Source organism: Corythoichthys intestinalis, chromosome 12, assembly GCF_030265065.1.
Source record: "Corythoichthys intestinalis isolate RoL2023-P3 chromosome 12, ASM3026506v1, whole genome shotgun sequence".
Lineage (NCBI taxonomy): Eukaryota > Metazoa > Chordata > Actinopteri > Syngnathiformes > Syngnathidae > Corythoichthys > Corythoichthys intestinalis.
The window spans coordinates 30526656-30553925 of NC_080406.1; the positions used below are offsets into that span (position 1 = coordinate 30526656).

At 38.6% G+C, this 27270-nt stretch overlaps 1 protein-coding gene across 1 annotated transcript in view; it reads right to left on the reverse strand.

Annotated features, from left to right (window-relative positions):
• The window catches only part of fn1a (fibronectin 1a), a 62474-nt gene extending 37839 nt beyond the window's left edge, over positions 1 to 24635 (reverse strand). Inside the window, exons 1-12 of the mRNA XM_057852695.1 lie at positions 24398 to 24635; positions 21725 to 21850; positions 21473 to 21610; positions 19909 to 20040; positions 17730 to 17867; positions 16477 to 16635; positions 16010 to 16207; positions 15638 to 15820; positions 15392 to 15568; positions 6454 to 6609; positions 6073 to 6201; positions 5774 to 5917 (exon numbers count right to left, since the gene is read on the reverse strand). Of these exons, the coding sequence (XP_057708678.1) occupies positions 5774 to 5917; positions 6073 to 6201; positions 6454 to 6609; positions 15392 to 15568; positions 15638 to 15820; positions 16010 to 16207; positions 16477 to 16635; positions 17730 to 17867; positions 19909 to 20040; positions 21473 to 21610; positions 21725 to 21850; positions 24398 to 24530 (1813 nt within the window). The 5' untranslated portion in view covers positions 24531 to 24635. The remainder of the gene's footprint in view (positions 1 to 5773; positions 5918 to 6072; positions 6202 to 6453; positions 6610 to 15391; positions 15569 to 15637; positions 15821 to 16009; positions 16208 to 16476; positions 16636 to 17729; positions 17868 to 19908; positions 20041 to 21472; positions 21611 to 21724; positions 21851 to 24397) is intronic.
• Between the last annotated feature and the right edge of the window lie 2635 nt (positions 24636 to 27270).

Sequence of the window (27270 nt, forward strand, 5' to 3'; positions counted from 1 at the left end):
TCCAACCTGGACCTCAGCAGCCATATGGGAGAAGAAATTTACTCCATGAGCTTATTCTGATTTTTGTCTATGTGGTCTAAATTACAACCAAGAATAGTTGTAGCCAAGTAAAAATCCCATTTAGCAAGTGATTATTTAATACTTTGGGTATTGAAAGAACACACCCATCATAAGTATGTCAAAGTGCACTGATACGAAACTCTTTCACCCCCTTGAGGTTTTTCCACATGCTGCCTACGGCAAGTGAACATCTGTCACACATCTGTACAAAAAAATTCCCTGATTGCCAGGGATACCTTGATGTACTGTAGTTTTATCGGTGGCAGACAGAAGTTCCGATTCAAAAGTCTATTACAAATATGTCATCACATTTACATTAGAGGGGTAGAAATGGTAGATTAAAAAAGCAAATAAATAGAAAAAACTACAAAGTTTCCTGTTTGGGAAATTAAAGAAAACAAGCTATCAAGTCATTTTACAACATCAGCCATGTGGAAAGCAGACTTGACCTATTGTAAGCTGTTGATAGAAACTGGTAGCGCCTCAAAAGAACTGAGGCTACTAACCACTTTTCCAAAGAGCGGACCTGTAATCAAGGTTTCCGAGCAAGTGCCTCGGTTAACCAGATGTGCTCACAGATACATAAACCTCAAAAACAATCTGGGATCGATTAAAGACTATTGCAGAGCCACAGGCCACCGATGAGTGGAGGGCGGATTTCGCTGAATCCCATCTGTTACACACATCACATAATCACCTTCTCACTATACTATGCAATGGACATGCCTTCTCCATTGTCGGCGATGTAATTCCAATCCATTTTGACTGGGAGAGCCCTTCCAGAGAGCCCAGCAGCTAATGAGTTAAAGCAACACCAGGTAACTTTTCAACCTTTATAAAATATTTTCATAACATTTGTGATGATATGTCGACTGAGAACTAGTTGAATGACACCTTTTTTATATCTTGAGGGGGTTTGTATTGCTTTCACCAGCCCTAATTAACTTTGACACACAAAAAACTACAAATGTGCTGACTGCTTTACGGCATACAGTGGGGCAAATAAGTATTTAGTCAACCACTAATTGTGCAAGTTCTCCCACTTGAAAATAGTAGAGAGGCCTGTAATTTGTCAACATGGGTAAATCTCAACCATGAGAGACAATGTGGAAAAAAAAAACAGAAAATCACATTGTTTGATTTTTAAAGAATTTATTTGCAAATAATGGTGGAAAATAAGTATTTGGTCAATACCAAAAGTTCATCTCAATACTTTGTTATGTCTGTGTTGCCCAACGACAGCCCCAAAACATCACTACTCTAGAGAAGATGCATGGAGGAATGGGCCAAAATACCGGCAACTGTGTGTGAAAAGCTTGTGAAGAGTTACAGAAAACATTTGGCCTACGTTATTGCCAACAAAGGGTACATAACAAAGTATTGAGATGAACTTTTGGTATTGACCAAATACTTATTTTCCACCATGATTTGCAAATAAATTCTTTAAAAATCAAACAATGTGATTTTCTGTTTTTTTCCCCCACATTCTGTCTCTCATGGTTGAGGTTTACCCATGTTGACAATTCCAGGCCTCTCTAATATTTTCAAGTGGGAGAACTTGCACAATTAGTAGTTGACTAAATACTTATTTGCCCCACTGTACGTCACTTCTCCCTTTTATTATAAAGACTGAAGTCGATGCGAACACTTTCACGCAAATTCTGCAAAGATGGCAGAGCAACAAAAGAGACAAAAAGTTTTGTCCAAGGAGGAAAAACAAAGGGAGGCTAACAGGGATAAATGAAAACTCAAGAATAAACATTAACCCCGCTATCACTCGCTAGTGTGATACCCCTCCTCCCCAACCGAACTTGTCGGCGCTGATGAGTTCACGTGGGGGTGGGGAGTTAGCCACATTAAGCCACACAGTTGCTAACCATCATATGCCATTGTTTAGCCACAATTGGACTCATTACAACGCCGCTGGAAACAGAAATGTCGTTTAATCCATTTGCAGGCGACCGGGAGATCATGATTTTACGACACTGTGCGGGTGTGCGCTGGTCCTCATGGGAAACACAGTCTTCCTTTAGTGTAAAACACTACCGCTTTTGTCGACCGGCGTCAGTAAATTCGACTAAAACGGAAAAGTTAGCTAGTGTTGCTTTAATAATAGAGCTTGTTTTCTGCTAGTTAACATATACCAGGCATGAAAATGGGTCAGGGGTTAAAAAGGTGAGAAGGGTGTGGAGGAAATATGTTCCAGTACACTGTATTGTACACCCCAACAAAATATTGAGCTCTGTCGACCCACACTGTGTTTCAGCAGGGCCATGCAGAGACTGGTGGAGGGGTGGGTGCTCGTAGATCAAAAGGGGCACATGAACAAGTATTTAATACACCTTAAAACAACATAACTTAAATTTTAAACAGCTTTAGATAATAATTGGCTGCGACTGTGACATACTTTAATTGGGAGGGGGCAACAGTGAATAGAAATCAGAACTGTCATCAACACTTTCTGGCTGTGACTCAGTCAGTCTGCCTCTTTTCTTCCTTCAACCTCTGCATCAAAACTTCCTTCCTCAACTTGTTCATCTGAGAACAAACCACATCAGATGGTCACTGAGCCACCAACAGCACAGTTTTCTTAAAACTATTATTTCATTATTATCCATACTTAACAACTCTAGCACCTAATGATTAATAAAGCAATGACATAAAATTCTTATAGAAAAATAACATTGTAATTGTGTTTATAATTGGATTTAATACCCGACTATCCTTGCAAACTTGTTCTTACCAGGTCTGCTATTCACCCAGCTGATGAGGTATCCACTGCCTTTAGCAGCCTCATCTAACTCCTTTTTTTATCCCTCAATCTCCCTTCCCTACGACGCATGTCTATGTAATGAAATATAAATATTTAAAAAAACAGACTCCCCGGTGGCTTTTAGTTTTAAAGCTTTCTTAATTTCTTTCTCACTCAATAACGATGGAGTTAGATTTGTGTTTTTATTATTCAATTCAAAAACAAAGTTACTTCTATCAAAAACAAAGTTGCTTCAATCAAAATACAGTATATACTTTTAATCCCAAAAAGTAGCTTCAATAAAAAAAAAAAAAAGTTTTTGATTGCAATAATAAATTTGAGACAAAAAAAGCATTTGAAAACTATTTTTCTTGATTGAAACAAATTTTTCCATTTAAGTAATGTTTTGCGTTTGGGCCACATTTTGGCTAGGACATTCGTGTCTTTATTATTCAATCAAATAAAAAAATATATATAAAAAGAAAAACTTTGCACATGTGCCAATCACCGTTTACCAAAGCCTGAGAGGGTTTGAGTAGACTCACTATGAAGCTTTTAATAAAGCCAAGCATTTTCTAACTACTTTATTCTTGTTTAAAAATAATTCGGTGGGGCAGTAACATGTTTAAAACTTATCATAATTCAAATCAAATCCAAGCCGAAAATAACGCGTCTCCGGCGGACGACGGGAGCGATGTGAGGCGCCCCCTCCATCCGAGAGAATGCCGCTTAATTTGACTCAACAGTGTGTTTCTTCGTTTATATTACCGCTCAATACACAAGCTTGACGCCAATTTAACGGGAGCTATTTTTTTTCATGGGAGATTTGGCTAGCTCTGGCAGTGTTCAACGCAAGCGGCAACGAACGGCAGTAACTTTTTTATATCGCAAAACGTGAAAACGATTGAAACCATTACTCACCAAATTCAATCTGCTGGCAAATACAGGCAAGTGTGTATGCTGCGCTCTGGTTTGCCCCGATGTGGATAAGGCCTGCTTTTTGTTTTCGCTGCTTTGCAATGCAACCGAAGGCTCTCCGAGCACTCCATGTACACGCGTAAGGAGTGCGCGCGTTTGGAATAATGGAACGCAGCTTGGGCCGATGATTGGTTCTCATCAGCGAAGCATCTAGAAGGATTTGCTGACTGTGTTCTTAAGTGCTCAGTTTACGTACTAAGTTAATCATATGGTGATAATAATAATAATTAAATAAAACCTCCCGACCCCCCCCCCCCAAAAAGAATTTCTCCTCGGATCTACGCAATTCACGTAGGTCGCCCTTTTTTACTTCAAAACGGCGAATTTCGCCGAAAGGTGAGAGATTTTCATGCCTGATATACAGTATATTCAAACATGTTTTTGAGTCAATCTTTGCTGTTTTTTCTTTCTCTCTGTCCTCTTAAAACCCTTTACAGCTACAAAGGCAAATGATATCTGTTTAAGCTTTAGACACATTTATCTGTGTCTAAGCAGCTGAACAAGATAGATAAAATAATAATAATTTTAAATGGACTACTGAAGAGAACATGGGGACTTCATAAAAAACTGTCTAAAGAGTGACTTCCATTATAGTAAAAGACTAATGCAAGCAAATACCCCTTTTAAAGGATCTTATCACAACTGAGTGTACCGAACATTCATTCCCCTTGGGGTTTCCTTTTTTTTTTCGCCTTTTATGGTCGTACTTATGACTTGGAGCCCAGCCGTCACTCTCACTTTCAAAATCTAAGCATGTTGTATCACCCCCCCCCCACACACACACACACACACATGCACACACACACTACAGCTGGTTGCCATTACAGTCGGCCAAAACTGAAATTTGCCCCACATTTTTTGTCCCTTTGTTAACCAGCTTAAGAAACTTGTTAGAGTACATGCCACTTGAAGTAGCACTTCAAGTGGCATGTACTCTAACAAGTTTCTTAAGATTTTTTTTCTAGCTTTTTTTAAACTTGTTTTTTGAAGAAGAACTGCTAAACCAGATCTAAATCTCTTAACGGTAAATTTGAATGAGTGATGCATACGCACACTAGTGTTTTGTACAGCTGTGGTAGCAAGCAAGGGGAAGTGCCACATGCTCGGTGGAACAAAGGAAATGTGGGGGTGCAAGGGAGGAACTCACACTGCTCCAATCTCATTCTGTCACTCATCAAAGCCAGGGGCCTTCTTTACAAGGTGATTTATGACACTTCTCACTACCTATGTTAGTACGTATTCCATAACATAAATCAGACCTTCAAAAAGATAATCAAGCTCAGGGGCCGTTTACATGGTGACTCTCCGAGAAGACGAAAAATTTCATGTTTGCATTTATATGGTTCTGTCTCCATTTGAACAATGTCGCAATTCCGCATGAAAACGATGTAGTATTCATGCCAGGCCCTGGGGGCAGTGCAGATTCAAAAGGCGACAGCGAATGATGCACTTTGACCTCCTCAGCCAGGAAGACAACATTGCCCGGATTGCCTGCCCCCTCCAAGCAATGGCATTTTCTTTTTTTCAAAAAGGCACAAAAATGGAAACATTCAACATATTTACATTAAAAATATTATAAAAACAGTAAATTAAGGCCGACGTGCCGCCATATTTGCTGTTTTTAATGTTTAGTAGAACCGCTGCGCACGCCCAATGTAATGTGTACGAGTGCTGACGTTATTGGCACGGTCCCGCGCAGCGGGAGCTTTTGATATGCATGCGGAGCAAGCCCCCCTCAATCCCCCGCAATCGAATTCTTCCACTTTGGAGGCAGGATTCCAAGGTTTGCGTCTTTGCCTTCCGTCTTCGCCGACACCATACGAACGCGAGGCCACACCGCAACAGTCATTGCGTCTTCGTGTCGCAGACTCGCCATGTAAACTGGCCCTCAGATTTGATTCATAGCTAGACACGTTTTTTAACAGCAGAAATTTACCTAGGAGAGCTTAGATGTCACAACCCTATACTAATGAGGAATCTTACCAGGATAGGACTGCTGGGGCTCGCAGCTGAGCTCTCCAATGCCGTTGCCATAGCAATAGCACTTGTACATGATCCCGTGGATGACTTTGTCCCACGACTCTCCAATTTGGTAGAACGCTCGTGTTTCTGGCTCCTGGCACTGATCTGTGGGCAGTCACATCAAAGCAGAGTTGCATGTAATGAGTTTAGCTGAAATATTATTAGTTTATTTGAACATTTAAATTGTATTTAAGGCAACATGGGATTCAAGTTCAGTGACTCTTCATTCCTTTAACTTTTGAAAGAAAACTTCAACCCACCAATAGCATCGCACTTCCAGCGTCCACGCCCCTGTCCGTAGCAGGTGCAGTTCATCGCATAACCTTCTTCATGTTGCTTGGTGAAGGTCTGGTTCACTTCGTAGGTCAGGGTATCTACAATACACTGGTCTGAAAGAGACAAAGAACGTCTGTCAAAAAAGACACAAGCAAAGGTCAAATGAGACGTCTTTTAAGGTTGGTGAACATCTGGTGTGTGTGTGTAGTGCAGGTGCAACAAGAAACCTATAATTCGCAGGTGCGCATACTCAGCTTTAACCTTTTGACATGAAGCTCATTATACTCCACCCATGACCTTTCAACTTGTCACTCACTTGATATCAGTATTGCTTTCTGTTATCACAACACACACACACAGCATACCTTTAAGCTGGGAATAGGCAACACAGTTCCATTCTCCTCGCCCATTGCCCACACAGGTACATCGCATCATGTGACCCAAAACTTCATGCCGTTTGTCCCACTGGTCCCCCACGCGGTACATCACGCCTTCGCTTGCCGTGCACACTTCTTCGTGCGCTGGAAAACATAGTAAAAAAGCAAAATACTGATGACGAATGAACATTTGTATCATAATGACTCCAAATAACATTAAAAAACCTGGCCTGTGTGCCTGCTTGTGAATGACTGTGCGTTCAACATGTGTTCTACATTAAAGGGAGTTGAAGAGAACGTTAAGAGTTGACTATGCGGTTCTGAGTATGAGTGAGCACGTTTTAGTTCCGTGGACAATGATAGGCATCCAATAGCGTACTTCATGAATGCTATTTTTAAACCGTGACGTCACCGTCGTAAACCGGAAGTGGGTCAACATACAAGCGCCCTCGCACAAAACTCATGTCAGTACTGCTTGTTTTCTGCCTGTAATCTTTCAAAAAAGAGCATGCCGAGTAAACACTGCTGCTATGGAACTTGCAGAAACGACTCTAGACATTACGCCGAATGAAGGATATTTTCTTCATTTCCCGAAACCAAAAAAAGAGGAAAAAATGTGAACAATGGATCAACTTGTGCAGACGTCCAAAAGACAAGTTTAGCCATTCACCTTCATATGCAGTAAACATTATGTTCGGGGCCATGGTCCAACAGAGGACAAAGAGGTAGGCCATTTGCTATTTTTACTTTTTTTTAGCGTGGCATTTTTCCGTGCTGCTTCTGTCTGACAATGAATGACCTGAAAAAAATTGTAATAGAATCTGACTGCAACTGTTGTTACCTTTTCTGTTGTAAAAAGACAACTTTAGTAACGGGGAAGTGTAAATAAATTATAGAATTAAAATTTGTTATTAATGAAAAAATTAAAGGTGTTCGTTGGCTGTCACTGAGTAGCATTTGGGATCGCTACACAAAAATAGATAAATAGCAAATTACCCCCAAGAACGGTCAGAGACGTAAGACAAGCAGAGGATATAATATATAAGAAAGCCAGGGCATATGGTGGGAAAGGAGAGATTGTTGAAACAGGAGAATGTCATTGTCAGTGGCGTAAGGCAATGCATGCAAGAAAAAGGTGTCGATAAAAAGCGGTCGGATCAGGTCGGCTTTTTCAGCCCTCGACACTCAGGCCATAACTTTAACTGAACATTTGTATGTTCTTCCACATCTTCACCAGTGAATTTTGTGCCAGGGACATCATTTTCGGACAGAATTGGTAAGTTTAGCTGAGTAAACATCTCGTTCTTACACTATTTACATGCATTTAGCATTAGGTACAAATGCGAGCGTCATGAATATTAATGAGCAAAAGTGACGGGTTGCGTGCGGTACGCCATTGATTTGAACAGGGAGGGTGGCAGCATTGCAGTGAATATTTCTGATGTGAGAGTTTATCAAAAAAATCTTTTTAAATAATATAGAAGCTTGTCAATGGGAGCCAATGAGTTAAGTCTTCCAGTGCCATCGATGATCATAGACATCCAATTACCTGGCTCTTTTCATCCATCTGCTGTGAATTAGTCACAAAGAGACGTCTATCCATTTGAACTGGAAGGGCTGGAAGCAATTGAACAAATTTGCAAACCCTTCCAGATCAAATGAGGTGAACGTCTATCGCTATCAATGGCAGCCAATGTGTTAATATGAATGAGAGTCACATAACACGTTAGATATGTTGTGTCACGTCGGACATCTTAGGCTTACAAAAGTGACACAAAATGTGACTGAACTGGATGAATGATTTTTTTTTTTTTTTTTTAAAGTACAGTTGGCGAGTCCATCAGCACAACAGGCGATTGCCCTTTTCAAAAAAGCAAAAATTATAAATGTATTTTGTATTGAAGTTGTAACATAGTTAAAATACTTATTTTAATACAGTATTTTCAAACAAGTGTTATATTAAGGATAATAAATAAGTTATAAAAATTAAAATGTTTCATTTATTTAACCAACAAGTTATGTGTTTACTATATATTTGAAGTGAAAACTGTTGTGTAAAATTATTACATGTTTGTAATATGGCCAGCAACGTAAAATAAGATTATTTATTTTTGTGCCGGCTTTAGAGTTATTAATTTGGGCCTATAGGTTAGCTGTTTGTATGTGTGTCTGTGTGGACGATTTCTGTTGAAGTTTATATTTTGAGAACAAAATGTAGTGAACATTTGCCATTTTATTTTATAAAATGTACTGTAATTTTCGCACTATAAGGCGTACCTGACAATAATCCCACACACACCAAATTTGGCACGAAAACGGCATCTGTTTATAGATAAGCCGCACTGGACTAAAGGCCGCAGCTGTCCTCACTGTATTATGGGATACTTACACCAAAAGATATAAACCGGTAACACTTCATTTGACAGCGGCATCATACGACTGTCATAAGACCAAATGAACGACCATTAACTAATTGTCTGCAAAGCTTCATTGCTTCAAGAAGCTTCACTTGGCCATCGCTGCTCCCTTGGGGGAGACATTACACCTCTGCTGCCACCTTCTGTCAACACTGTTGTCCAACATGCCTCCTAGCATACACTGCAGCGCTACAGATGTAGATAACAATCAAATCTCATGTTCTGTGCTAAATAGTTTTTCTATTACTGTTCCAGTTGTTTAATTGGTTGCTAGTTATGGTATTTGGTAACACTTTATTTGACAGTTGCACTATAAAGACTGTCATTAGACAATCATAATTATGACATGACACTGTCCTGAGCATTAATGAATGCTTATAACAGATGTCATTTCCATATCCATACCATATCCAGCAAATTATCTCACTTTTGACTTGATGTAAAAGATCCAAGTTAGACATAAATGGAGTTAGTGACATAATTTGCCAGATTACACTTAATGAAATAAGCATTTGGTAATGTCATGTCATAATTATAACGGTCTTATGACAATCTTATGATCCCGCTGCCAAATAAAGTGTTCCCTATTAACCCAAATAAATCAACAAATAAGCCGCACTGGACTATAAGCCACAGGTATCAAAATGAAGGAAAAAAGTTGCGAATTATAGTCCGAAAATTACGGTATATAGTAGGCCTGTTGCGATAACAAATTTTAGTGTGCAATAATTTATCTCATAAATTATTGCGATATGCGATATTATTGCGCCCCCCAATTTTTTTTTTAAAACCAATTTACAATAACACAGTGAGAATACAGTATATATTAATAGATCAAGTACACCCAATTAAACGCGATAAGAAATCACAACTAAAAAAAATAGAACACAGAATAAATAAAATGTGTTTTTCAAAAAAAAAAAAAACAATCGCAGTTAATAACTTAAGCATTTAGGGAAATGAAAACTTTTCCCCTCATAGCTTCTGCAATGGTGTTCCATAGGGATGCAACGATACAGTTAAGTCACTGTTCGGTACGATTTTCGATACGGGGGACACGATTTTCGATCTGATTCAATACATTTAATGCTCTGGAAAAAAAAAAAAACTGAATTTTTTTGTCTTTCTTTGTCTTGCTAACGAGCAAAAATTAAATCGCCATCATTTAAACATGCATTTAATGCATAATATCTATGGGCTTACTTCTTACTGATCTGAAGAAATTTAGTATAAAAGTGCTGAGAACATACTATTTGTAAAGTGAGGCGGGCCACACTGTTGATTGCTACAGCTCTCTTAGCAGCTAGGTTTACTACATGAGCAAGACATCCTATTTGTGTTCCAAATCCATCTGTGTCACGTACTGAATTAACATTATTTGCAGCATTATCTATAGTCACTGGTATGAATTGATTTGGCCTTCCATTCAGTCATGGCGGTTTATAATTCATCAATGTACTATATGGACTACGTGTCCCATAATCACTCTGGGCTCACGTATACAAAGGCATGGGACATAGCACATCTAGTTTGCTATTTCATGATATCTAGTGTGTGCGCGCATTGAAAAAGTTAGCAAACGCCACAGAAGTCACATCTGCTAATTACTGCGCAACACCAGCATATGACAATCGACTTTCATAAACAGGACGAGTTTGAAGCACAGCGCTCTTAATTTGCCACCGAAATATCCGGTGTTGTGCCGAAAAATAGCCGCCCCGCGTGAAATGTCACCCCTGACGGGAGCGCCCACACATCAACAACACCGGCACGCCGGAGATGGTCCACAATCAATCCGGAGCACTGGCGCGGACGGTATACGTTGAACAATAGGATATAATGGGAACGACTGGCTCCGGCGCTATTTTTTGACGGACCTGGAACGAAGATGCATTTTGCGCAGTTGGTAACAAGGAATCCGAACTTTTAACAGCACGTCTGCCGCACGTGCGCATGCACGTGCACGAGAGGCGATAAATCGCAGCGGAAAAATTACCGCCTTAATTTTATTTATCGTGCGATAAATTGAATTATTGCATATTGTGACAGGCTTAGTATATAGTTCATACATAACTGGTGGTTAAAGAAATTAAACCTTTTAATTTTTATAACTTATTTATCATCTTTAATATGAATTTTGTATGAAAATACTAATGTTTTTTTTAACTATGTTACAGAGTTATATTGTAAAACATTAAGTTGGAGCTTGATTGTTACAGTTGTGTTACACTTATATAGCGCTTTTCCACCTTTCAAGGCGCTCTACACTATCTCGCCATTCACCTACTGGTGACGCAGCCCCAGGAGCAACATGGGGTTCAGTATCTTGCTCAAGGATACTTAGGCGAGTTCATCAGGGCGAAGAATCAAACCCACAACCTCTGTGTTGAGGGACGACTACTCTACCACTGAGCCACACCACCCTAGTACACCCCAGTACAATTCTATATTGGCTTAAATGCTTTGATTCCATTCGTAGACAAACATGATGAGTTTTCCAGATTTTAATGCCGATGTGAAGATATGTGGTATGTCACTTTAGTTTTTGAGTAATAAAAAATAATATTAAACTTGACTGTCTAAAACTAGACCTTCCTTTTTTGTTTGCCAAAATTATACAGGAATCCAAATTAACTCTGAACATTAGATTTTAAAATGGAAGGCAATAGCGTCCATGGGTCAGGAAGTGAATGCTATCTAAAATCCCACATTGGAAGGCATTGCACCAGGTTTGGTTCAGTCTAAACAACCAACAATATGGTATATTGTCTGCATGAGGAGATAGTACATCTGCCGTGTTGGAATGCAGCCATTAGACAGACCTACACCTGGCCTCTTAACGTGCATTGACATATAGGATTTTTTTTTAACCTTGTGTTTAAGATGGGATCATATCTGCAGATCCTTCTTCCTGTTTTTCATTGCATTGAGTTCAAATGAGACAGTAGTTGAAGCAAACTGTTTCAAAAAGACCACATGGCTGACACAACATTAACCTTTTCAACAAAACATGGAGGTGTTGAGACACTATTTAGCATCACCATTAACATCTCAATTACAATGTTTATTTTGACAGTCTTTGTGAAGTCATTAAAGACTAAATCAAAGGTTCCCTGGTGCGCAAAGGCGACCAACTCCCCCCTCTTAAAACCTTGACATGCTGTTTTGTTAACAACGGGGTGTTGACCAAACATGGGCCCCTCAATTTATAGAAAAAAACACAGGAAAATAAAAACACTAAATTGAATTATCAAATTATCCAAGTGACATACGTAAGTGACATTGGCTGCATCACTCCAACACTAAGTTACAAAACTGAATTTATTGTATAAAAGCAAATACTCCACTATGTTGCCTCAATGTTGCAGATGTTTCCAGTGTCTAACACATTTTACAGTCTGCTGCCAGACTATTTAATCTCCCATCTGACAACTTTGAAGTCCAAGAAGCTTTTGATGTATCTCGTTCTCCAAAGATCTGTTTTGAGGATCACTCTCAAAAGATTTGTTTGGGACTTAAGTCTCCTTGCTATCGGAGGATATAGTTTCATCAAGATTTGACTCACGTTGCTAACATTACCTAACTCACCTGCTTGGGAACTTTCATTTTACGTTCCGTTCTCGTCATTAACCTCCTGTTGTTTCACTGCCTTCAGATTCTTTTGTTGCCTGCTGAGGTCTAAGTGACGCCAATTCAACAAAACAACACTTCCCCTACAGGCCAAATGACTTCAATTTGCCGAGGGCAAGGTGTCAGAGCCCAAAACAAATTCAGCCAACTCCTTTAAACCCGTTACGAGCTTACAAGCTAATTGAGTTAATGTTTTTCAGACAAAGAGGAGGAATTTGTACCGTCTGGAAGTATGATTGAAATGGCAGGCAACTCTTGGAAAAGGATGGTTTATCTTTCTCGTTTGTGTATTACACTGCAAAAAGAATTATAATAATAAAATAAATTTACAGTAAAATACAGGTAGCTGTCAGAATTTTACGGTGGGGAAAAAAGGGAAAATCATAAAATACAAGTAAAAATGTTTTTCCAGTTTAGTTATTTTTACTGAAATTCAGGGTGGAATTTCTTTTTAACATAGTCATTTTTCTATCCTGGGATTTATATGAATCCAGTCTTGATGATGTTGGCATTATTGCATCCCTTTTCTCACTCTCCTCCAAGTAGGACTTGAACCCACAACATCATCTTGGTAGTCAAGCATCCTTACTGCTGAGCTACTAAAGACTAGTAGAAATACATGTTGTGCGTGTAGAAAGTTAGGAAAATCTTACTCCCTGACAACTTTAAAGGGTGTATTGGTAGCTGAAGCTAAACTGGGCTATCGGCTCAGTAGTCAGCATTCTCAACTGCCTTGGGACTGACGCGCATTTACTACCTCCATCAGACTGATTTCACATGTATACTTTTTACAGGCGTTTGCTGTTAAAAAAAAAAAAAAAAAAAGTTAAAATTCATTTCTCTTAAACTGTCAAATTGACAACACGCGTCAATTTGACAGTACACGATTTATGGTCTTTCTGTTTTTGAACTGTTTTTACAGTTCAAGCAACCATATTTTATTTTATTTTTTTAATTTTATGTTTTTAACTTTTTTTTGTTTGTTGACAGTGTAAACACATTTGAATGTCTTTCATTGCCTTTCTTTAACCGCCAAAACAGAAGGATCAACTTTTTCTCCCCAATTTAAATTAGGCCTGTACAGTATATCGTTTGAACATCAACATCGGAATGTGCGCTTATGCAATAGTCCTACCGCAGGACATGCGATTTTTTTTGTTTGGGGTTTTTTTTTGGTAAACTTTTGTTTTGCTTCATAAAAGCAGCAGTTGTGCAGAAACATGGCTTTATGGATCCCATTTATATACTAGTATATACACCAATCTTCATCATTCACAGATGAACTCCCTTGATTAAATGCTAATACAGGTATTCCCCGGGTTACGACGTACTCGACTTATGCAATTTTGACTTTACGACGCAGGAGTCTCGTCCGCCATTTGGTCTCCAGTAGTTACTTTCAGGGGGGTTTTTTTTGTCGCATAGGCAGTACCTTATCAGTATCTTATTTTTTACTTTACTTTATGAATATGATGTGTTCTCTCCTCACTAACGTGAACCTGTTCAGCTTCACAGACAGCAAAAAAAGCAACTGTGCTTTTTGACGCTTTTTACTTTCTTCACTTTTGACAATTTGTAAAACTGTAACACACATATGTTCAAAACGACATGTATTTTTTTAACAATTAAACCCTTGACACAAAACAATTGCTGTTCAAGCGTCCATGTCCATCTAGTCTGATCAATATGTAAATTTAGTAAATTACCGTATTGGCCCGAATATAAGACAGCCCTGATTATAAGACGACCCCCTCTTTTTCAAGACTCAAGTTTGAAAAAAGACTTTTGATCACCAAATTAATTTTTGTACAGAAAATAATTACAGTACATCCGAAACAAATGATTATAACAATATATTTGAGAGAAAAAGCATGTTATTTTGCCTCATACAAATCTGAATATCTGAACATTTAAATATGTAAACTAAAGTGTAATCACATTCGTAAATAAATGGCTTCTGGTTTTTGAAATGTAAATAAACCAATCTATTGTGATAAAACAACAAAATTGCAATAACTGCATTAACCATCAAAGTGAAGTCTAACTGTAACTGTAGTCTTGAAACAAATCTGAATAAGGAAAAACATTGCAATAAAATAATGCAAACTGGTTAAACTAAAAAGAGTAGCTGAGATCTGTCATGACAGAACATCGCTTCAATGATATCTGGCGCCATCTAGCGTCGTGAATGGGGAGAGTAGCTGAGATCTGTCATGACAGAACATCGCTTCAATGATATCTGGCGCCATCTAGCGTCGTGAATGGGTATAATGTCTAGACCGCGAATATAAGACGACCCCCTCTTTTTCAGTGTTATTTCAATGCAAAAAACACCATCTTATATTCGGGCCACTACGGTGAATTAGCCTAATTTGCCTAACAAAAATCGGCTAGCTTAAATGCTATGAATGCTAACGTATTTATAATTCTCCTAGCAAATCGCTCACGCCTGTCGCTGTAAACTTAATTACAAATGCACACACATCTGTTATCCATGTCAGAGGTCGGAGTCTGCTTCTCAGTCATGCAAGACGACAGTCCAGTCAGACCCAACGCTGCCACCACAGGGCAGTGTATCCGCCATCATTATACAAAATATGATACTTTCGGACTTTTTGGGATAGTTATTTTGAGATTTAGTTAAAGGGTTGATTCCGACTCACGCGGAAATTCGTGTTAGGTCGCCAGTGTAGGATAAGAACTCGTTTGTAACCAGGGTACTTACTACCTGGATATGAATATATCGTGGTCATAGTGAGTCAAAGTCATATGGTGAAAATTCATTTAGTTTTAATATCGCAATATATCGCAATCCCGAAAAAAGTCACAATGTCAGTTTTTTCTAATATCGTTCAGTCCTAATTTACATTCTCACTCACCAGCCATGGGGCAGAATCCAAAGCGCTGTTCTCTGTCATAGTCTGTCGTTGTGCCGCACCATTTCATGCCGTCCCTGCGTCCATCTGCGGTACAGTCGGTGTAGTTTCGGCCGTTGTAAAGGTAGGGGAATTGGCATAGAGCACCATTTGAATTACCGCCCCTTGTTGCCACCATTACTAGGAAAGGAGACAACATTAATATTCAGATACTCAGTTGCTTTTTGGGTGTTTGACAACCTGGCTCACCATTCTTTTCTGTACAGAAGGAATACTTCTGCTCTGTCTCAAAGTCAGATGAGATGGAACACCAAAGCTGTCCATCAGCACGTCCATCAGAGGTACAAGCGTGATATGTCTTGCCTTTGTAGACAAAAGGGAATACACATGGCTGACCTCCTGAGTTGCCGCCGTACACTGGAGCTGGACCATCTGGGTGAAAATACAACCGTTGAAAATTTTAAAAACCGAGCATGGACTGGGTTGTGGGTGGCCGTGGCCATGTTAAAGTCCCTCTTTGTTTGCTGTGAGTATGCGTACATCACGGAGAGAAAGGTGAAAGAAAAAGTTGACGAATAATTGAATTTTTTTTTTTTTCCCCTAATAAAAAACAAAACTTACCCCACTCTTCACAGCTGATGCCATTTCCCAAACAGGTACACAACATCTGCTTTGTGCCCTGGCTCTTAAACCAACGCTGGCCAACAAAATAGGATAGTCCCGAGTCAGAGCGACAGGGTCCTTCTTGCGGAAGCTCGGGGACAGGTACAGGCTGGTAGATGGCCGGCTGGATATTAGTGATCACACGAGAGCCGGTGCCTGAAGTAGAACGTGGGAATCAGGTCAGAGGGCAAGAAGGCATCCTAAATATTAACTTAAATCAGTTGTTGAGAGAACACAGAGCATTTCTTTCAGCAGCCTGAAGCACATTTTTTCCTGCTTAACGTTGTCCTCTCTTAAGTTTTTTTTCCACTCTTCTTTGTGAGGTCATGATCATGAGTTACAAGACATGTCTTTCTCTCATCAACACTTGGATTTCTACCCTTTCAACATGAAAAGAAGAACATAAGGATATCATCAGTTCTCACCCAGGCCAGTAGTGTGAAGTGAGGCATGTCTCTCGCACTTCCACTCTCCGCGGCCGTTCCCGGTGCACAAACATTGGAGCAAGTTGCCTCTGGCGTCCGTCTTTGTCCACGTGTCGCCAATTCGGTAGGAGCTTAGAGTGTCCTGGTCATTGCAACGGTCTAGAAAAGATGACAGTTGTAAGAACAATCTTAAAAGACGAAAAAATTATCTTCATGTCACAGATTTATTATGCCGACCCAGAAGGGAATAAGCTGTAAGGGATTGATGGATTCAATTTTTTACAAAATCTTCAATCCAGCGAGTATAGATGAGGTCAAGATGTCTGGTATTTGAAAGGCAGCAGTTATTAGATACATGTGACGGGCCCAGAAGTAAACCAACAGTAATTGAATTTTTTTTTTGCATTCTGACATTTCCTAGCTTGCTACTGATGAAAGTAAGAAATCCAACATGACTTAATAAAAGGGCTTGTGTACACACTTACAAAACGACAAGAGACAAAGACAAGTTTGATGACGGAGTAAAAACATTAATCAATTAAGTGTTCTGAGAATGTCGCAATCAAACAAACTCGTGAACGAAAGTAAAAATAAAACTAAAAATGAACCGATTTAATTCTTCATTATAACCAATTCACTGTTATAAAAGTTGATTTTTGTAAATTGGACGCGTATAGATCTTTTATAGACAAGCCGTCATGTAAAAGAAAAAAGACAAATTCTGACGTTCACATCGAGCTATACACAATGAGAAATTAAGAACAACCAATTATTTTAATAATCTAATGACTAAACAATGAATAAGATGTGTATAAAAAAGTTTTAAATTTATTAAAAAAGAAAACAACATTTGAAATTGATTATGATCCACTGGTTTGTAATATCTGTCTGAAAATGTCGCCCATTATTTTCAAAACAAACGCAAATATTTGATTTTTTTTTTTCATACAAAACAAAGATAATGAGTCAGCTTTTATGGAGGAACACAAAAGTTTTACTGTTAAAAGGCTAAAATTGCAACAATTTGGACAATTTTAGTTGAAACAAGGTCTCCGAAGTTTACCTGGTTAACAAAGTATTTGCCGTTTCATTTGATTATACCTACATTGCACTTCCAAATCATTATCTGAACTTCCTTGTTTTTGTTTTTTTAGTGTTTTTAGATCAACAAAGACCAGTCAAACTGCTCTAAAACATCTGCCAACTTGAATACGTTAAGGTAGACATGATGACACAAGTGAGGCGTCTCTTACTTCTGGAAGTACATGTTATGCGACCACTTCCTTCTCCCAGACAGGTGCAGTCCACAACCATCCACCCTTGGTATGGCTTTTCCCACGTCTCCCCAACAACGTAGGATGTCCCCGCCGAGTTGTCATAGCAACGCTCAGCTAGATGATGCAAAAACACACTTAGTGGGCATCATAAAATATGAATTTCTAGGGGTGGGAACCCCTTGGAACCTCACGATACGATTTGCGATACAATACTCAAAAGATGGTGATACAACAATTATCGAATTAGCACTAGTTTATCACTAGTACACATCCAATCTATTTGAACTGGGAGGGTGGCAGCCCTCTGGCTTTAAATAGATTGGAAGTCTGTCGCCGTCAATGGAAGCCCATGATTTAACAAGGACGATATACAGATTCTTTTTGGAAGCAAATCGAGAACCTATGGGGATGCAAAGTATCGTGAAATATCAACATTTTTATGTACAGTGATCCCTCGCTACTTCGCGCTTCAAACTTCGCACCTTTAGTCCATCGCAGAATTTTTTTCTCCAATTAAAAAAATAAACATATTATTAATACAGACGAGCTATCCCGATCCTATCACGTAGTCTCACTCTCCCTCCTGCCACTTTTTTTGGTCATGCAGTGCACTGGAATTGCTTATTATCAGATCTTGCCAGTGATGCTTGAAAGCCGAAAATACTAAGCGCCACATGCGTCAATCATCGATTAGCTTGTTTAACAGTTGCTGTGGCAACTCATTGTGTGTAAATGAGCAGCTTGAGTGGATTTCAGTGGACTCACTCAATGAAGAATTTAATAAAGACAAGCATTTTTCCTCTTAATTCCTGTTTAAAAAATTTGTTGGGACGGTAATATGTTTAAAACTTATAATTATTACATTTGAAGTGCTTAAAAATCATTTATTAAAACATATATATATTATAGACTTCATAATATATGGACGGGGCGCGGGGCTGATACATAGGGGGCCTATCTCCATCAAAGCTGACCGAGTGGAAACACGGAAAAAGAGCTTTTTCCGTTGAAAATTCTTGAAGTAAATGCTTAAATCCCTGAATTCTTTATAGATGTGGACGTAAAATAGTCTCGATTCTTGGTTAAAAGTAAAAAAAAAAAAAAAAAAGTGGCGGTAGCATTTATTTTACGTAAATATTGCGAACCTTGAGGCCAGTAAGTAAGGAAATTAGAAGCAGCCATAAGTAAACAAAGAGCTTTTTCCGTTGAAAATCCTTATGAATAAATGCTTAAATCCCTGTTTTTTTTTTTTTAATATATGGGCGTAAACATTCTCGATTCTTGGTTAAAAGCAAAAAAAACGTGCAGGTAGCATTTATTTTACGTAAATATTGCGAACTATGAAGCTAGTCAGTAAGGAAATTAGCGGCCGCCATACGTAAACAAAGAGCTTTTTCTGTTGAAAATTATTGTGAATAAATGCTTAAATCCCCGAATCTTTTATAGATGTGGATGTAAAAGAATCTCGATTCTTGGTTAAAACAAAAAAAAAAAAAACGTGCCGGTACCATTTATTGTACGTAAATATTGCGAAGTATAATGCAAATGCCGTAACGTGGTATGAAAAATATAATTATTACCTTGATTCCTCGAACAAATCACTCCTGAGACAATCCTTCCTGCTTGTATGCAGTACAGTTTTCATACTTGTTCAACCTAAATCCGGCGTTAGATCGCTGCATGTGACCGACTGCTAATAAATGAAGCGGAGTGTGCGACGGCCCCCTGCGTGACGCAGTGAATGGGGAATGTGTCATGTCAATACATTATGAAGTCTATGTATATACTGTGCATATATTTTTTTTTTTATTATTAAACTTTGTGGGGAAAAAAGTGAAAAACATATCTTATATGTATCTCATCCCAATGCTAAATCTGAATAAATAGATTGAACACAGAAAAAAAAATATATGGGGGTGGGGGGTGCTTCTTCGCGGTTTTTCACTTCCCGCAGCGGGTTCTGGTCCCCATTAACCACAAAAAACGAGGGATCACTGTACTGTCACTCCCCTAATCAATTCAGAAAAATAAACTATTTAATGCTCATGTCTGGACACCTTTACCTGTACAGAGTGAGCAAAAAATAACTCATCACTCACTAGGTTCTTGATATATAGTTAGTCATAAACAGTATTTAAGAGTATGTGTGACTCACCGACAGGCTTACAGGTCCATTCTCCCTTGCCGTTACCGAGACAGACGCACTCGAGCATGTAGCCTCCTGTCTCATGAGGTCGCCTCCAGGTGTCTCCTATCTTATACGAAGCCCCATCTTCGTGACAGCGATCTAGTTAGACAGGGGGGCGGATGAATGCATGTGTGTCACTTCCACAAAAAAAGGAAAGACGAGACATTTCTCCCATTATTTAACCACACGGCTAAGTGCCGGCAGCTGTACGGCAGCACAATTGGGAGACAAATGCAAGGAGAAAATGAAGATTAGCAGTTTACTGGCATCAGTCTGGCACACCAGGAAATTGTTAAGCAGGGTGGACACATATGTATCAGCGATTCGGTTAAACTTTAGGATTTTCACTCCCGTGTGAATAGAATCAAGGGATGTGTTGAGATGTGATTAGTTCTAGTTCACACACAGTTTTTGTATGAGCATTTTTGGATGTATGGCGATGAAAATTGAGCTTCGCTAGGCGTAGCTCGTCCCTGCTAGGATGAATTCAGGTATTTATGACTAGCGCAGATTGAAAACTAACAAATTTTCATACTCTCAGGATTGTGTTTAGCAATATTTCTCAACTGGTTGTATGCCGGTTCCCTTTAGTGGGATGCGAAACAAGCGCAGTTCAGTTGTATTTAACATTTTAGTAAGACTTAATAGCATTTTGTTCTTAAAATGTGTTTTTAAGCTTTTATTGAGATACAATTTGTATTGAAATTTTATGTGCAATATGTTTTAATTCAATCATTATTTAGGTGTAGTTTTGTTTATTTGCGTCAATGTTTGTACTATACACAGGTGATAACTGGAGTCTTTTAGGAAATAAACGTATTTTATTTTTTAAGTTTACGGCTTTATTTTAATGCTGGTCGTGATGGTGCTACTGAAGTATTTTTTAGTTTTACTAGGTTGATTCATAACTGAATTCATGCAGTGTTCATCAAGTGAATTTCAAGACTTTTTAAAACCATTTTGAGCAAAAATGTATACCAAAAAATCAGTAAGTCCTAGAATGTCTGACAATTCCTGACAGATTTTCACGCAATGCAGCACGATTAAAAAAAAAATCAAGAGGTTTCAGACCATCCAAGCAAAGTTAAATTCTTTTTTAAAGACATTTTATCAAAATCTGTCAATTCAAGACTTTTAAGACCCCATGGGACCTGTCATAAAGACCGTCGCCCAACGTTTTGCTGTTTCATAAAGCATTTTTTAATAGGACGCAATTAATCGACTTCAAGCTTCAAACATTCATGCAGAAAATTATAATTGATTAATCGATTAATCGGTTCAACTCTTAGTTAAGATTGTTTTTTTTCCCTTTCCCAATCTTTTCACACAGCATGGGACATGTTAACCTATGCAACATATAAGATTGTGAAGTTTTAAGCACATAACTCCCTATTTTCTTTTAGTCTCTGTTGGGTTTCACACATTGTATAAATCAGTTACGATGCTAAAATTTCTTGAGCAAGCCTGGATGTGTGCTCTGCAGGTGTGAACACTTAAATGCAGCACTTCCTGTGGAAAGATTCCAACTTACTTGCGATGGTGCAGCTGATTTTTCCCCTGCCAGATCCTATACACGTACAATCCCAAATCATGCTATCCTTGGGTCTCTCATACGTTTCTCCCACAGTGTAGTATTGCTGGTTGATCTTATCATAGCACCTTTCCTCAGCTGTAAGGGGGGGCACAAGAGGAGAATGTGTGTTTGTTTTGTCTCAGACAGAGGGATAAATAAAGACAGACTAACTGATAAAATAACACAGCAGGCACACACACGCAAACTCACCTTCAGGTTTGCTTACACACTTAATTCCGGCCACTCCGTTGCAAGTGCACACCAGAGTGCTGCCCAAATACTGCCGCTCCCATTGGTCATTAATGTTGTAGAAATGACCGTTCTCTATGCAGCCATCTGGAAGTACACGAGAAGAAAGCAGGTAAATCATTGCGGGGAGGTTGTGACAAGCTGGAAGTAATAAGCAGAAAAGGGAAAATTCCCTCTTGGTCTATAACATGTGAGTGTATATACTAAATGGATGCATAATCACAAACGCCATAACTGATGCTCTATTTTAAAGGGATCCATGGACAGAAAGACAAGTAGATCTTCAAAGATAAACGTTATTATGAGTTAAAATAATTCGATATTCAAACCCCTCTTGATGTTTTTATACAATTTGTAAAATTAGTTAACTAGTAGGTCGCCATTGTTCTTGACGTCACAGGGCGATGATGTCACATGGTTACGCTGCCAGGCTTCCAGAGTATGACTCTACCAGCAGAAACATGTCATCTGTTCAGCCCTTTCAATTTGAACCCGAGAGGAACATTAATGAGCATGACAGCACTGTCGATATTTCACAAAACGAGCCGTAAAAGCAAAATGAACAGGTAAGACGGGATGAGATGAGACGAGAATAGGGGTTATAAAACGGTGTTCTGCCAAAATGTGCTACAATAGGTGAATTTGACACCCAAAGTAAGACCGTGCACTTTCAGCTTGTTTTATTTAGATGCATACAGACAGAACATACTAATGATGCCTTAAGAAAACACTTAAACGTAGTAATATCAAATAAGGGTGGTTTAAATATGCTACGTGACTAATGGGGTCTACACATCAACAATCTGCTTTAAAGCTACCACAACACAATGCTTAAAAGTATGAGAGGGAAACACATGCAAAAAGTATTTTGAGGCAATGAAAAGGTAATAAAAGATTCAATAAAAACACAAATAGTAAGTACTCTCAGCTTTTAGTCGATGAGCGCCATTGTTGGACGTCTCACGTAAAAGGAATTGCAGTGACCTGGTAGCAGGGGTTAATTTGTGCCGGATCCTGCCGGAACAAGATCCAGCCCCTCTTGATTTTGGCCTCCCTGTGTTCCGGGACTTATTTGGGCAGATCCGGCACCTCTCGTGTATAGAAAATAATAATAATATAAAAAAGTTTTTAAAAAATGTACTGTATTGTAATAGCCCCGAATGAGGGGAAAGAAGGAGAGGAGTTGTTGATGGCTTTCTCCACTTTGTTGTGGCAACAATAAGAAAACAATAAACAAAATAACCGCGGACAGCCGCCACATTCGACCGCTAACTTTTGCTTCTCGCCTGTCTTCCCTTCGCTTCCTACTACCTCACAGCTCTGCAGTCCCAGCGTCTCTTAATGGGACCGTGCATAGCTACGGACATTACAGTATGAAATGAAATAATAATATGCATAAATTCATCTATAGAACAAAACCCAAGAATTGCATGTTGTTTATAAAAATTTAACATGATTTGAAAGCGTCGGAAATTTGTTGATGCACTGAAAAGCTGGACCAACAAATCACGCCCCTGACATACAGAAAAAAAAAACGTTGCAAATTTGCGGCATCTGGGGAGCAAGTTGCAAAAGAATGGGTTGGTGTCATTTATTGTAATATATCTGATTTTTTTTTAATGTTTTATAAGTTAGACTGTATGTTACTCTTAATCCCACCTGTGGTTATGTGGGCAATTGCCTGTGCTGTGCAGGGTATATAGGTAAATAATTGTAAATTGTCAAAACATTTATACCATGGATATTCTCTGAAATTGAGGCTTGTAAGTCCCACAGCATGACAAGTGGGCATTTGCGTGTTGTTTTCAGGATCATTTTCTGCATATGTTCTGGGACCTGTGCCCGTCTCTTCATCCCTGCACTGTCATATGTACTTTGTGTTCCGACACCTTATAATTTACAAATTAAGAACTGCCTGCAAGTATTCGTCGAGTGACAGTGACAATCTATGTCATCACCTTGAGCGTCCACTGTACGTAAAACATGGCGCCCTCCATAGGTCAAAACGTGTACTAAATATTGCAGCTTTTTAAATCAATGGCAATATTTTATGTGTTTATTATAACACACAGTATTTTAGTAGAAGAGAACAAGTGTGGTTTATTAGAGCCTACAAGTCTAAGTCCGAGGTTCCATTTAAAAGTGGAGAAAAAAAACAAACTATCTCTGTGCACTGAAATTTAGTTTCTATTGTTACATAAGGCTCCCCCACATCTGTGAATTTGACCTGAGGTGTTAACGTCACTTCAAAAGGACTCCCAGACGCAGTAATAAATCATGTGTGGCAAACAAAAATATTTATCAATTTAAATGAAAAACATTATTGTCAGGTAAGACTCCCCTTGCCTGTGAAGTTGACCCCATATGTGTTAACTTCACTTCAAAAGGACCCTCAAGCCCGGCTATAAATCATTTGCTGCAGCGACAAGTACTACTTTCCCACTTTTACTCTGCTCGACCACCAGTTGCTTTGTTCACATCTCAGTCACTCATCATTTTCTCATTTTTAACTTTTAATTCTTGATGAAAACGCAACAAGGACAAATCTAGTTTATATGAGGATAATAAATAAAGTTACCCGGTATGTTCAAACGTCACAAGTAAATTAATATGTGAAAGAACTCAAAAGTTTACCTTGAGACACCGAGGGGACATGATGCTGCTGCGCCTGTCTTCGGTTCTTGTGGTTCCCCTTGGGCATGCAGTGCACCGCCGTCCCGATGCACAGAGCAACCAGCACCCTGGCAGCTACGCTTTGACGGGACATGCTTTTAAATGTTACACTTAAATTTCACCAGAGTCGGAATGTGGATTCCCTGGTGCTCGAGAAATCGGCGTCTGCCCCTCTGCAGTGCGCGGCCCCAGTGTGCAGGTTAGCTGAGTGTGGGAGTGATTTATCTAACTGGGCATGGCTCATTCGCAATCGGAGAAAAGAGGGAGGAGGTTCGACCGACAACCCACGCACTGTTCGGGGGAGACTTTCGAAATTATGCGTAATGCACGGTCTCGTTTTCAATGACAGAGAATATATGGAGATGGAATAGTGCCAAAAGAAGTTAAGTTTTAAATATTCCCTGTAAAATAAAAACAATTAACTTGTAAAACATTTTTTTTTTAATTATTTTTTTATTTTTTTTTTTAAACTTGTATTCCCAAATTTTGCGTTGCAAAATCAACATGAAAAAAAACACAACGTAATAAATTGTTCGTTTTTTTTTTTATTTTTTAAAATTTTTTTTACAGGCATTAACTTCAGAATATATTGACGTATATGACGCTTAAGCAGATTTCATATATATATATATATATATATATATATATAGTGTATATATACTGTGTATATATATATATACCCTAATTTTAGGACTATAAGCCGCTACTTTTTTCCCTCATTTTGAATCCTGCGGCTTATAGTCCAGTGCGGCTTATTTGTTGATTTATTTGGGTTAATAGGTAACACTTTATTTGACAGCGGCATCATAAGATTGTCATAAGAACATCATAATTCTGACATGACACGGTCATGGGCATTACTGAATGCTTATGACAGATGTCAATATGTGTCATGTGGCATATTATTTCACTAACTCCATTTATGTCCAACTCACATCTTTTACGGCCATTCAAAAGAGATAATTTGCTGGAGGACACGAACCGACCTCTATTATAAGCATTCATTAATGCTTATGACATTGTCATGTAATAATTATGACTGTCATATGACAGTATTATGGCACCACTATCCAAGAAAATGTTACCAAGTACCATAACTAGCAATTAATGAAACAACTGGAACAGTAACTGAAGAAATAACTAGCACAGAACATGATTGTTATTTACATCTGTAGCGCCGCAATGCATGCTAGGAGGAATGTTGGATGACAACCGTGTGAAAGCAGGTGGCAGCAGAGGTTGACTGTCTCCCCCACGGGAGCAGTGATGGCCAAATGAAGCGTTTAGAAACAATAAGGCTTTGTACCCAATTAGTTCAAAGCTTCATGGTGGTTCATTTGGTCTCATGACAGTCTTATGATGCCATTGTCAAATGAAGTGTTACCAGTTAATATCTTTTGGTGTACATATCCCATAATACAATGAGGACAACTGCGGCTTATAGTCCAGTGCGGCTTATCTATGAACAAATGCCGTTTTCATGTCAAATTTGGTGGGTGGCGGCTTATAGTCAGGTGCGCCTTATAGTCCAGAAATTACTGTATATACTGTGTATATATACTGTATATACTCTGTATATACTGTATATATACCTGTATATATACTGTATATACTGTGTATATACAGTATATATACCTGTATATATACTGTATATACTGTATATATATACTGTATATACTGTATATATATATATATATATATATATATATATATATATATATATATATATATATATATATATATATATACAGGGGTGCACATAAGTGGTCTGCATGCGCTTTTGCGTACTGGACGTAGACAAACGCGCTGGCCCTCAACGGCTTCCATACGCTTTTGCGTACCGATGGCTGCGGCGGACACGAGAAAATAACTTCTCGAAATGTCGAAGAGGCAGGCCACACTGAGTAATTACTTCCGTGTTCCCCCACCCCCGTCAAAAGACAGACAGACGACAGAGACGTCACCGGAGCTACCGAAAAAAAGGACTTTTGCTGAAAAGTGGCTACAGGTGGTACCATGGCTAGAAGCAAATGAGGCTCGCACGGAAATGCGGTACAAAATGTGCCGTTAGAATCCCAATGTCGCGATAAGAGCAGCGCATTTTATGTAGGGTCAAAGAATTTCAGCCATCCAAACTTTGAAAAGCACGAAAAAAACAGCGCATGTGGCAATTAAGCAAACTATCGATGTCAAACAGGACCCCACTCGCCCTATGGACAAGTGGCGGAATAAAGGTAATGAACAGCGGCATGCACTGACAAACGTGTTTTTGCTCGCATTTTACAAAGCTAAACATGCACGTTCAATGAGGTCTTATGAGGAGGACATCCCACTTTTAAAAAGGCTTGGAGTTAATGTGGGAGCCGCATAATGCCCTTTATTTTGAATTGGTGCTTTTTATTTCTTTACATTTCACTTCCAAGTAATGGCAATTTTGTTGTACCAGTTGGTGTTAATCAAGCATTAATTGTTAATATAATTAATTAAAGTTAATTGGCTCTATGAAAAGCTTGTCATAAATTTGTCGCATCAGGCAGGTCGGCTCTCAAGCTCAATGAGGACCAAGTCACATCTCCAGGTCCTCCTCTGAGAACCTGGGGAAAAAAATTATATATATATATATATATATATATATATATATATATATATATATATATATATATATATATATATATATATATATATATATATATATATATATATATATATATATATATATATATATACATATAAAAGTTGAAAAGCAATAAAACTGCAACAAAAATGAATGAAATGAACAAAAATATATATTTTTATAATGGGTGAAAATTATTTTTCTAGCACCTTAGACGGTC